At 39.1% G+C, this 12,824-nt stretch overlaps 1 protein-coding gene across 1 annotated transcript; it reads left to right on the plus strand.

Moving 5' to 3' along the window:
- The first annotated feature begins 207 nt into the window (after window positions 1–207).
- On the plus strand, window positions 208–11,837 carry LOC140243445 (monocarboxylate transporter 12-like). Its single transcript, XM_072323122.1, has 7 exons — window positions 208–460; window positions 1,422–1,718; window positions 5,197–5,317; window positions 7,503–7,758; window positions 8,810–9,035; window positions 11,062–11,205; window positions 11,557–11,837. The coding sequence occupies exons 1-7, from the start codon at window positions 208–210 to the stop codon at window positions 11,835–11,837; spliced, it is 1,578 nt and encodes a 525-aa protein (XP_072179223.1).
- The last annotated feature ends 987 nt before the right edge of the window (window positions 11,838–12,824 follow it).

Genomic DNA, 12,824 nt, shown 5'->3' on the forward strand with positions numbered 1-12,824 from the left:
TGGGTTTGCATCATCATGCACAGGTTAATGTTGAGGGTTAGTTGATACTTCCCTTCTTGATGAACGCAACAGTCTGGTGTGAATTTAAATATCTGCGACGCGAACTGTCGTTGTGGTAGACCTCAAATATCATTCCCTAGTCTCACATTGGTTCGGTTGAGCTACATTATCCAGGACACGGCACCATATTTTCAACAGTCTTCAAAAATGACGAACTACAAAACTGTGAGCAGCGCCTGGAAGCGCTTGCGACCCTGTCAGAACGAAAGGAGAGACAAAATGGACGCGGGAAAGAAAAGAGCGACCGCGAGTGACTTCTGGAACAACCCACGATACTTCCGGTGGATCACCACAGCGATGTGGGCCATAAGTGGTGCCTTCACCTTCGGCATCGTTGGTGATTTCTCTCTCCTTTTCATTTACCTGGAGCAGGATCTAAACGCCAGTGTCTTTGCACTTAGTAAGTGTTCTCCGTCACTGATCATTCGACTTCATTTTTCCTTTCATTTTATTTAAAAGTAAAACAAAACCAAACAAAAGCAACTTTGAACTATAAGCTTTGTCTAATAACCTCTCATTGACAGGTAAGTTTCAGTGATCTCCGAATAAAATTTTCAACGGCATTTCATTTCGAAAGGAAGAAATATTACAGTTAGATTCATTGTAATGATGATCATCATCTTATACTCCGGTCTCTCCATCTCTCGTTTCATCTTCTTAGTCTTTGTTGTTTTATTTTTATCTTTTTTTTTCATGCTATTGCTATGTCATCGTCACCGTGCTCCCTCGAGCCCATGCAAAGCCCGACACGTTCGCCCTTCAGCAAGGCACTTTGTCCACACTGCTGCTCTCCACCCACCCAGGAGTATAAATGGGCATACAGGGGCCCCATTTCATAAACTTGTTATCAGTGACAACTGCCACATTTCTATGACAAATTTTCTCTCAGCCAATCAGATGCAAGGATTTCAGTAGCTAGTCACATCTATGACAAATTGTCACTGATGACAAGTTTTATGAAATGGGCCCCCGGTATAGGATGAGAAAGTTAACGTCAGTTGATCAGTGTACTTATGTGCGCGCCTGTAAAATGGCTGCGACTGGCTGGAGTGCTCCCCAGGGAGTGGAGAGTGAGCACTATCAGTGTTGGCTGGAAATAATGTATCCAGTCATGTTACAGTAATTGAGATAATTGAGAACAAGTGTAAAATCTATATATATTATATTTCTATACAAAACTAGCTATTATTATTATTATTATTATTATTGTTATTATTATTATTATCAGTATTATTATTTGTGTGTGTTATTTTCATTTCATCATTCTTATTATCACTACCATCATCATCATTATTATAATCTCCATATAATTTTCCTTCACTATACTATTTCACCTCTCTGTGGCTACTTCCGGTACACAGATTGGATGGGAACGATTCCCTGGATTCTCTTTAGCGTATGCTCGCCACTCTCCACTGTACTGTTGAGGAAAATTGGTTACCGCGCCACGTTAGCTGGCTCATGCGCACTCGGGGCTATCGGTCTCCTAGCAACCAGCTTTTGCACCCAGGTATGGCCAATGTACATCACCTACAGCGTAATATTCGGCGGGTGCAGCGTGATCCACTTTGTGGCTGGTTGTGTGTACGTCACGTGCTATTTCGACCAGGAACATTGTGCTGGGCCAGTATCCTCCATGGGCTTCACATTCGAGACTTGTGAGTATAAAACATGTCCATGACCTACCGACCAATGACATTATGCAAGTAAGGCAAGCATGCAAAAACAAACAAACAAAAAACGAGCAAGCAAGAAAAGAAACAAACGACCATGAGCCGCACATTTGGGAACGACAAAGGACACTTTCATGGTTGTCGAAAATAAACCAAATATTGATTAAGAGAAAATCGATAATAACAGCTGTATTTAAGTCGATGTTATCTCAGTAAATAGTGAAATACCAGCAAATATATCATCAAGAGATATCCTCACTTTGATATGACATGTAAATATTAAACCTCCTATGCTACTCCGATATCTTATCACTAGTATCGTGTCACCACGTCAAGCCTAATCTCCTCTCGATTTTTTTTTTCCTGTCAGGATTTATCGCTCACTCTTAAAGACGATTAGCGAAGGTATTGAAGATGACAGGGAAATAGAAACATATTATCTTGAAAGGCGCTAAGATGGAAAAGAATAAAACAAATCTTGTTTCAAGAGGAATACAAAAGTGACATATGATAAAGCGATATGGAGTATGAAAATACACTCCTGTAATTTATAATTTCTTCCCTCGTTGAGCTTTCAATTTTTCATAGGAAATGAAGCTTTGTATTTTGAATTAGCCGCCATGAATTTTATACACTGTTTCTTTGGAATGTTCCTGATCTAACAGGTTACATAACTTTTCATTAAAGATGTATACACAACATAAGCCGGCGTATCCTATTCTGACAGAAGTACGCTTTGCCTTAATGTCACTGAATCTACTTTACATTTGATATAGGACTGTCCAGTGAAGCATTAGCTTTTAAAACTATGCTCCGATGATAGAGAATTAAAACATCTATGCAATATGTGATGATGTCCAGACATTAACGTCAATAACGATTAATTAGTATATAAGACTTGATGCACAAAATGTTCATTACTGGTAGGTTACAGTACCTGTCAGAAGTTGAGCAAATAATAAAATCTACATAACACTGATTGTAAAATCAATGTATCTTTGAAATATTGAAGCATATACAAATGTTTTGAACGTTTTCCCACACCATGCATTGTTACTGCGTATTAGTTTCATTCCATTACAATTTGAATTGATTACGTACGTTTATTACCTGAGGGTTGTCATGTTTGTTGAAGTATATAGAGAATGTAACTCTAGAAAATAGGAGGGAGGGGGTATGATTGTTCTCTAACAAAGGTAATACGAGCAGTAAACCTCAGTGAACATTAATTAGATATAAGGAAGACCTAAAGAGAAATATCCCAACCACGGTACAGTCAAGTCAACGGGTATAATGTGCGTAAGATTCCAAGGATGGTGCAATGCACTACAAAATTCGACCGCAGATTTGTATTGCGGGAAAGGCACTCTTATTGTCGGAATACAAGAGAATGTTCATGTTATACAGTCAGTTAAGTAAATCAAGAATAATTACATTTTCGGAGTTGATAATCGCAACATGGGGTATCTCAATTTGAAGTAACTACGAGGTCAAAGCATTATCAGTGATCATGTATAATTCGATGAGTATAGAATTCTATTGTTAGTACCAGCCATTATCTTCAACATTGGTATCACAGACAGGAACTCGATACGCAGGAAAGTTTTCCATTCATCAACCTTTTCCACAAGGAGCAAAGATAATATTATGTTTTGGCTTAGTCTGGCACAGGAGACATCCTGCATGGACTGTAATCTAAAGGGGTCATGTAGTTTTGGTTGAGATGATGATTCTGGTTGTAACATTTTGCGAGATGATTGGAACTCACTTACACGAAATGTTAAAGAACATACAGTTCTAAAAGGAATTCAATGTTAATTTTATGAAGACTAGATTTGAAATGGCTGAGACATCCAAAAAAAAAAACAACAACAACAACAACCAAAAAAAAAAAAACCAAAGGTCCTAATAAAAGGTTGGTCCAACCTTTTATTGGGACCACTTTTCTATACTTTAGTTTTAAATATCTTAGCCATTTCAAAACTGATTTTCATCAAATAAAATTTTAGTTCTTCTTAAGAATTGTATTGATCTTTAATATTTCATAAAAATGATTTCTAATCATCTGACAAAAAGTTAAAACCTGAATCCCCGTCTCAACCAAAACTATACTTCAAAATCAAAATGGGAAAATGCAGCTGATCCAAGAAGCCAAAACGGAGCCTCTGTTATTCAATTTTCACGGATTTTCTGTTGATATTGTCATTATTTGTTATTTGCTCTAAAATGTATGAAATATAGTTAAATCCTCACGAGTTAGCAACCTTCTACATGTGTTATTCCAGGTGCTAGAAGGTTGTTCTTGGTTTGCTTCTTTTTTTTTATTGCACATTGTTTTGCTTCATCCAACTATTCATAGACCGTGTAACAGGCAGCGCACAAAATAATGACACAAGCCAAGGGGTAGATGATAAGTATGTTTTGTGGAGATAATGTACAGTGTGTAGGTGTTCCAAACTAATCCCGTTATAATTAATTCCTCGGTACAGGTGGTTTTCTTTGTTATATTCAAATTTCGTTACAGCCGAACAATACAGTATAGAAAAAATATATAGAAAAAATTTGGACCTGAATTTTCAATTTGTTTTACGAGACTTTCGTTATAGCTGTATTCTTTATACAAGAGTGCACTGTATTGTACGTAAGAACTTGTACAATGAGTTTACCGTGGCGGCCCTAAACATGTTAATCCCATTGAGACGTTAGAGGTAGTTTCGAATATATTTTTCGTTCTCTTTCTTGGGGGGGGGGGGGTCCTATAACTACTGATACCTTCAACTGTGTTCAACTGAAGGCTGATTTTCCGAGAGAATCATTGTTTATTCGATTTGGCTATCGGCTATGGTCAACAAGATAAGAAATGACGTAGATATGGACAGATGAACACTAAAGACCAAAGGATTAAAAACAAATGTTGTATTTGCGTATTCTTTCTGCCACTGCGCCCACAATGTATGTTGCCAACCGAAACTTGTGACAGCAGGCAAAGATAATATGAACTGTCAACTAGACAAACGGGTAATCTTTCTCGACAGCAACTGGTTTACGTAACCGGCTCATGATTAAGTCCGTTTTTTGTTTTTGTTCTTGCTTTTGTTTTCCTATAATATTTAGGCAGGTTTCAATAATGTTCACCGTTTCCATGGTGTATGTCTGATACTAAGGTAACACAAGCCTCTATGGGAATGATATATTTTCTATTGAAGGTGTGAAAGATTTCATTGCCTCAGGAATCTCAAAAATAGATGCCGCCCTGTCGGAAATTTTGTAAATGACTTCCCATCTAAACGCGTAGTGTGTTCCATGTAACTTAATAATTGATAATTGTTTCGCATATCATTTCCTCTAAAGTTTTACCGCCATTCTATTTCATTATTTTGTGTATGAGTAAACGAAGTCATGGAGTAAGGGTTAAAGTCTCCTTAAAGTTAAATCTATTCCACTTAACAATCTTACTGTCCAGCTATCTTGGTCTTCAGTCCGGTGATCCAGATCACCGCCGAAACGTGGGGGTGGCGATGGACCGTCCGCCTACTCTCCACGTTTACCCTCACCGCGGCCACGCTTCTTGTGTTTTTTATCAGGTATCTTTATCCCATGCGACGATTGGAAAAAGCTATTAGTTTTATCTGTTTTTATAAAATATGAATTAATATTATTATTATATGCGTATATCTTGTGTTTGGGTTATCATCACGCAATTGATGTAATTTATCTCATTTTTGCCACAATATGCTCCTTTCTTCGCTTTTCACAGAAGCATATTAGGCCATGGTATGATGCTATTTCTGCTTCACTTTGTTCCTCTCTATTTCCATGATTTCTCCTCCCTCTCTATCTAATTCTCTCTCTCCCGCTATATTCATATATATATATATATATATATATATATATATATATATATATATATAATCTCAATTCTTTATATCTCTCCCTCTTTCTTTCCTTCAGCATATATGTATCTTTCTGGGTTTCCCATTATTTGCCTTCCCAACTATCATTGTCTCCTCCTTCAAGTAGTATACGTCTCTCCCTCCTCTCACCCCCTCCTTCCCCCTCCCTCTCTCTCTCTCTCTCTCCCCCTCCATCTCCCCCCCCCCTCTCTTTCTCTCCCCCTCCATCTCCCCCCTCCCACCTCCTTCGATCTCTTTTCCATGATTGACAGTGCGAACAAAACATCCGCTTACGGCAAGTTTCCAAAACACTGAAAACAACTTCAGCAAACTTTATATGAATCATGTGTCTGGTGTTTTCTTGATTTTGTTCATTGCATGTAAATCTCCAGACATCTGGTATTTTGAATTGGTCTCGTGTTTCCCTGTTACTATATTTATGATCAACAAACGAAAATGTACGCGCATATTCACTATGTGACCTAGAATAAGTAAACGTGAAATCTGTTGCAATTCCAGGTAATCTTAACAAGTACAACGAAAACGAAATCGACTGACGATGTTTCTACGTATAAAAAGAATGCCCGGAAAACCTGCGTTAAAATGATATATCTGTTTCCCAAATTGAAGAATCCTCCTCACAACGCCACTGATGATAGCACTTTTATAGTGAACTATCGTCACGTGTGTTACAAAGCATATATGAATATATATCACTGTAAGTATACCCACAGTGAGCACTGCTGGTAACTCTATCGTTCGTACACAAGTATATTATTTCCCATTACAACTCCTCCTTCGCTACCACACTTTCTCATATAGTTCTTATACTGTCACTGACTTTATTTTGCGTTCCTATCAATGCTATTACAGCTAATTAAGTGTGCTATAGCATTTCTACATTTTTTTTACATTTCTACAACAGTGCACCATCACCACTATCATTGCTTTCTTACTATGCTTTTGCTCTTTCAACAACGTTATACGTTTACTCATTACTGCAACCTTTCTACTACTCCTGCTACTTTCATTACTCTCGTCATATTTGCTGCTATATAACTGTGCTACTTTCAGTTCAGTTCGATTTTATTTCTGCATTTTTTTTTTTCTCAAGGAAATCAAATATTGACAAAAAATGACAACTCGTGTATCTGACAACAGAATAGGGAAAAAAATTACATTCATAGTGTCATAATCACAATCTTTAAGGTATAAATATAAAAATGAGATCAAAGGAATCGAGGATACACTTGTTTCAGAATAAAGAGGAAGAAAAAAAATGCAGGAGCCTGCCGTCTTTCAGCACATGTTTGATAGTGATGGCAGCCTCAGAATCTCAAAAAAGGAAATAAGAAACATACAAATATATATACAAATGGGCAATTTCCCATTGAAATGCTTTGTGCTAATTTTCTACCACTTTATGATTGATATGTTGACTCGTTTCTACCACTTTGTGATTGATATGTTACCTCTCATGCTCTCTTTCCAACTATTGTAGAGCTCCAACAACTGAAAAACTTCTATCATTACAACTTCTGCTATCATACCTCCATACGCCTGCTTCTGCTGATTCTATTCTTGTTCATGTTCTTACTCTTTACATCCCTTTTTTGTTCTTGTCTTCTCTTTGCTCTTGTCTTAAAATCCTCTCGACGCCTTGGCAAAAGGAGAAGCATTGATGAAGAAACATTGACTATTATCAAGAGTATAGGGGGTCCAAATTTAGTCACTTCCCGTACTCTTGATTCACTTACTGCCATCCTTCTCCTTTTGCTAGTTAACTACTCCCAGGCCCCCGCTCCGTATCTAGTCACTTCCCCGCTCTTGATCCACTATTACCCTTTTCCCTTTTTTGCCTGTCAACTGCTCGCAGGCCCCCGCCCCGGGACCTAACTAGGAGGATAGCTCACCGGCCATCGGAAGAGGGAAAATGCAAGCCGCCCGTCGTTGACTCTGACGTCGAACCTCGCCTATTGGATGAAAAGGGCGACGTCGATGACGAAATGGAGAAAACGACGATAAGCATCTGTCAGCGCTATGCCCGAATCTTATCAATGCCTGCCTTCTGGTTCCTGCAAGTTGCAAGTCTCGTGTCTTTCACTGCTCTGTCTTTCAACCACATCAATCTCGTACGTATATCAAATCATTACTTACTATAAGTACATTGTACTTCTTAATCACCTATTGTGTGTGTTCCATTTTCTCCTCTTCATTCATATCCTCTATAAAATATGGTCCTTTCATTCTGAAGCCCCGCTTTAAAGGGTGGGTACAGTTCTGGTTGAGGTGAGGATTTAGCTTTTAACGTTTTGCGAGATATTCAGAAACCACTCTATGAGATGTCAAAGAGCATGCAATTCTAAGGGGTATCAAAAGTTTATTTGATGAAAATCGATTTTGAAATGGCTGAGATATCCAAAAACAAGGTGAAACAAAGAGATCCTAATAAAAGGCGTGGCCTGTCGCCTTTTATTATTATTATTATTTTTTTTTTGATATCTCAGCCATTTGAAAACCAATTTTCATAAAATTGATGTTAAATCCTTAAAATTACATACTCTTTCATATTTCATAAGAGTTTTCTCATCATCTCACTTAGGAATGTTCAAAACGTGATAGTTCCTTTAACAGAGCCCTGTTGCGGCGACAACGTCCGGGCAACTTCAGGAATTTTGTTCTTCTGAAGTTGTCGTGACGTTGTCGTGACGTTGTCGCGGTAAGATCTATTAAAACGGGGCTTCGGTCTGATCCGCAAACATACTGGACATATTTTTGTTGCTCTACTCGCACCCTTTAATTACCTTGAGTTCCGAAATACAATCGAACATTAAGGATAAAGTCATTTAGTTGGTAATGTAATGATAATGGAAAGATAAACGATGAAATACAAACGTGAACTGAAGTGATGACTAGCAAATTGAACAGCTTTTCAAATAGATAAAAGTAGTTGATATGAAGTATTCTTTGATAATTAGAATGAAAATGTGTATTAAGTCATACATACCTTGAAGTATCAAGTGGACTCGTATAACCACCTGCATCCAGGTCTGACTCTATACCTTCTTTTGAAAGTAAATCCTCGTTGTCACGCGTCGTAACTGTGAAACTACCAACTTTGTATCTACCGTTCCGATTATGTCACTTCATCTGTCGGTTCCAATGACGTCATACCCTCCTCAGGGAAGCTACCTCAGGTCGATCGGCATCTCGAGCCAGTTGACAGCGACACTGCACTCCTTTCTGGCGGGCGGAGCGCTTGTGGGCCGTGCCAGCGTCATGCTCCTTACCCACAAGCTCCCCGTTCCCATCACCAGTCTTTACCCGTTCATCGCCATGGCCAACTGTATCCTCACTGTACTCATACTCATCACGGCGGTCCAAGGCGTTCTCTACCTCTACGCTACAGGTGATTGCACATCAGGCTACGTATGTTTTAAGAAAATGTATGGAATGGTATGAGGGCGGTGAGTTGGCTCAGTCGGTACAGCGTCTGCCTTACGATCCTAAGGGCCCGGGTTCGAACCCGAGTCTGGACTGAGCAAAACACTCTGTCCCTCGGATAGGACATAAAGTGGAGATCCCGCTTCATTCATTCATCGCAAAGGGCAGGGTGTTTAACCCGGTAAAGTGGTCCCACATCACATCCAACTGGACCCCATGGAAGACCAGCTTAGCGTAGCTGAATATAGGCTATCCAGCCATCTTCTCAGATGGAAATGAATGAACAAATAATTCAACAACCACCTACTCCCATGTCAGTTTTCTAGTTTGATAAAGAAATGAAAAAAACCATATCTTCCATTTTCCCTCACCTTCCTTGTAGTTATTATACTTGACACAATGATATCCTATTCTTCCTAAAGCTCTGTATATAGGGCCTATATAGGATTTAAATTCTGAACAGCTTCGATCAGTTGTATGCGTATTCATTTTTAGACAAAAGCAAAAGCCTGTGTTGTAAGTACAGCTCGATACTTGGAACAGGTACGTTGTCATGATCGGGCTAGAATGAAATTACGCAATTCTATATAGAGGAATGCAGTTACTTATTTATTTGTCTATCTATCTATTTAGCTTCAAATTTTGAAGTATTGTTATGATTCAGCAATCATCACTTCATTTGAATTGCATACATTTAAAAGTGACCATCGTCACCGAAAACTGGAATGTAAAATCACTGAATGTTATGCTTTTCTTATTATTATTTCTCGATTATGATGAAGTTTCCGTTGTTCCTTTTGGTCTTGTTTGCTGAAAGCATTCAAATTTGACATGAAGAGAAGCCATCGGTTTAATTAGCAGCTCAGGCGGCAAGGAAGCGTCATTACCTTCAATCAATCAGACCCTTTTTCTGAGAGTCTTACATGAGTAGTTTGTCGGTACGTTCTTGGGTTAGTTCGTTATTCCGGAGGTTCGTTTTTTTGAAGGTTCGTTGATCCGAAAATGAAATAAAGTTCGTTGTTCCGAATGCTCGTAATTATCGAAGGTTTGTTAATCCGAAACGAAATAAAATTTGCAATTCCGGAGGTTCGATAGTACGCACCGTCTTTACATTTTCGGATTAACAAATCTTATTTCATTTCAGACTAACGAACATTCAGAATAACGCTGTGAATATTGGGATTAACGTACCTCTTGGAAAAAGGAAGTTTTGCGTTTCGAAATAACGAACCTTCGGAGTACCGAATGTTAACGAACCTTGATCAACATCGGGTTGCTATATACACTGATGTCGATGTCTGTGGGAGTATCGTGTATAATCTATGGTCTATAGGGCCTAGTGGACAAGGCCAATAATTTCTACAAAGAACGGTTTGGATTCGAATCCTGTCCGGCGCGTTCATCCTTGGACAAGATGCCCACCGTGTCCCTCTTGCAATGTCTTGACCAAGATGAATAAATGGGTACCAGGCGATGCTGGGGTGATAATAATGGCAGGGCCCTCTGGGTTGAGCAGTGTTAACACTGAAGAGGCTACCCTCGATAGTTAACATCCTCAAGTAGGGTCCATGTATAACATTATCAGATGTGGCAAACGTGGGAGGGGTGGGGGTGGGGGTGGGGAGGTAGCTTAGATTGCAGATGCTCCTACCAGTCATCCTCCTCGGCGTTGTCCGGTCTAAACATCCATGTCCTGGACCAATGGAAGGTACCATTTAATCCTCTCAATTCTATTCCCTGAAAATCTCGTTCAGCAGTTACATAATAGTCTGACTCTCGGCTATGATGAGAGTGAACTTGAACAGCAGGGGGTGTTGAAAATGTGAAAAAAGTATAGAGATTAATGATTTTACATACAAGTAGATATGTAGCTCATATCCACGTTATAGTCAGCATCCAATTATTGACCGCGGTGATTGCTGCTCCCTCCGTTCATGTTGTCTCACTTATGTTTATTTTATTTTATCATTATTATTTTCTTCTTTTTTCAGCGGTGGGATTTCTCAGGGCCTTGTTCCTCTCTCTTGCCATGGGTATGGCTGTTGAACTCTTTGGAAGAGACTTTGCGGCGGAAGCTTACAACGGAGTCTTCTGTACATGGGGCATTGCAAGCGTTTTGGCAGCAATAATCCCAGGTATGTGACTGTTATTGCAAATCAATAGAGAGAAAAAAAAGTAGAATAAAGCACACTATCAAAAACAAAGCAGAACAAAATGGTCCTGAAAGGTGCATGGGTCCCATCTTTTATCACGATTCTCTTTGTTTCTAGGTATCTCTGCCATTTCAAAACCAATTTTCATCAATTAAACATTGAATTCCTTTTAAAATTGTATGCTCTGTGAAATACCATATAAGTGGTTTTTAAGTATCTTGCAAACAGTTAAAACCTGAATCTTTATCTCAACCAAAACTATCCCACCCCTTTAAGGGATAACTTACAGGTACAGCAAACGGAAAATAAATTCCTCTTTATACTCTGTTCTAGGGATCACATACGACACTACTGGCTCCTATACAGTATCTGTGCTCACCTGTGCCATCTTCTGGGGCTGCTCTGCGCTCTTCTACGGCATTACGTTCCTCGTTCATCGGCGGAGCACTAGACGGGTTGATGGAAGAGGATCACTAAACAACGACCACGTGGAGACGAAGTCGCTGACCAAACAAGACCTCAGTACCACCGCGAACACGGTTGGCGTTGACGATGAAAACGACGCGTCGACTAAGGAAGTGTTACTAGTGACAGATCGGCTGACAACTGTTTGAGAATGTTGGAAGTTTGACATACTACGACGCCGACAAAAATAAATGTTCACAAAAACCAGACAAAATCTAAACATGTGCCTAATAACGCTTCAAACAATCTCAATTCTTTGCTTCTGAATATCGTTTAGATGTGTCATTTCATCATAGAATTGAGCAAAAAAGTTGGTGATGAATACAGTAATAATCTACATCCATGAAAGTGTTTAGAATGTGTTACTATGGGTACGATATAGCAAATCTACCTCTTTATGGTAACACTTCTCGATAAGTATAATAATTATGTAGAAGCGCGTCGGTACGAAAACCCTAGACGAGTTTAACGCACAATTAACAGTGAATGCGGACGGTATTCCCCGATTTGCTCAACATACAAATGACACCTTCCCGATAGATATAGGCCATACACATTTACACATACTATCTCCCCTCCTCTTTACTACAGGACTGTTAAGATTACCAGATGTAGTTCAAGATGGCCGAAGAACATGATAGAAAAAAAAAAAATCTGCGGAGATCTATGTGCTTGTGTACTGATTACCATGGTTACGCGATGTGCCGCGTGTCAAAAGAAAGTTGAGGTATATTTGACCATGGCTCATCTAAATATTTTTCTCTTGCATCAAGGGTTTTTAATGCTTCTCTATTAGTTAGAGTAACAGCTGTAACTCCTCGCATTATAGCTTAATAATAATAATTAAAAAGAAGGAGGGTATCCCTGAGCAACCAGTGTTAGTCTACGTAAAATACGGTCGAATTTGGAATTTTAGGTATTTTCATAATTATTGTAAGTCAACTATGGACATGCTCTGGCATCGTCAGTGGAGTTTGTTGTATACTGTATTCGAGGCACTCGTGGTTTGAATCCTATGAGTTGTTTACCTGTGAGCGACAGCGAGGTGAACATCAGGTGAAGGTCTTTGGCAAGATCATACTATTCGGACTTACCTTTGCAGTGACGGGCACTCATGATGAACCTACGTATAGTAA

The sequence above is a fragment of the Diadema setosum genome, chromosome 20, assembly GCF_964275005.1.
Source record: "Diadema setosum chromosome 20, eeDiaSeto1, whole genome shotgun sequence".
In the NCBI taxonomy this organism is placed as follows: Eukaryota; Metazoa; Echinodermata; class Echinoidea; order Diadematoida; family Diadematidae; genus Diadema; species Diadema setosum.

What these genes read in the sequence shown, in the direction of transcription:
- LOC140243445 (XM_072323122.1), top strand. Translation starts at nt 208, where the DNA reads ATGACGAACTACAAAACTGTGAGCAGCGCCTGGAAGCGCTTGCGACCC. An exon ending in CGCCAGTGTCTTTGCACTTA is followed by an intron (nt 461 to 1,421) that starts GTAAGTGTTCTC and finishes TCCGGTACACAG; the next exon opens with ATTGGATGGGAACGATTCCC. An exon ending in CTTCTTGTGTTTTTTATCAG is followed by an intron (nt 5,318 to 7,502) that starts GTATCTTTATCC and finishes AACTGCTCGCAG; the next exon opens with GCCCCCGCCCCGGGACCTAA.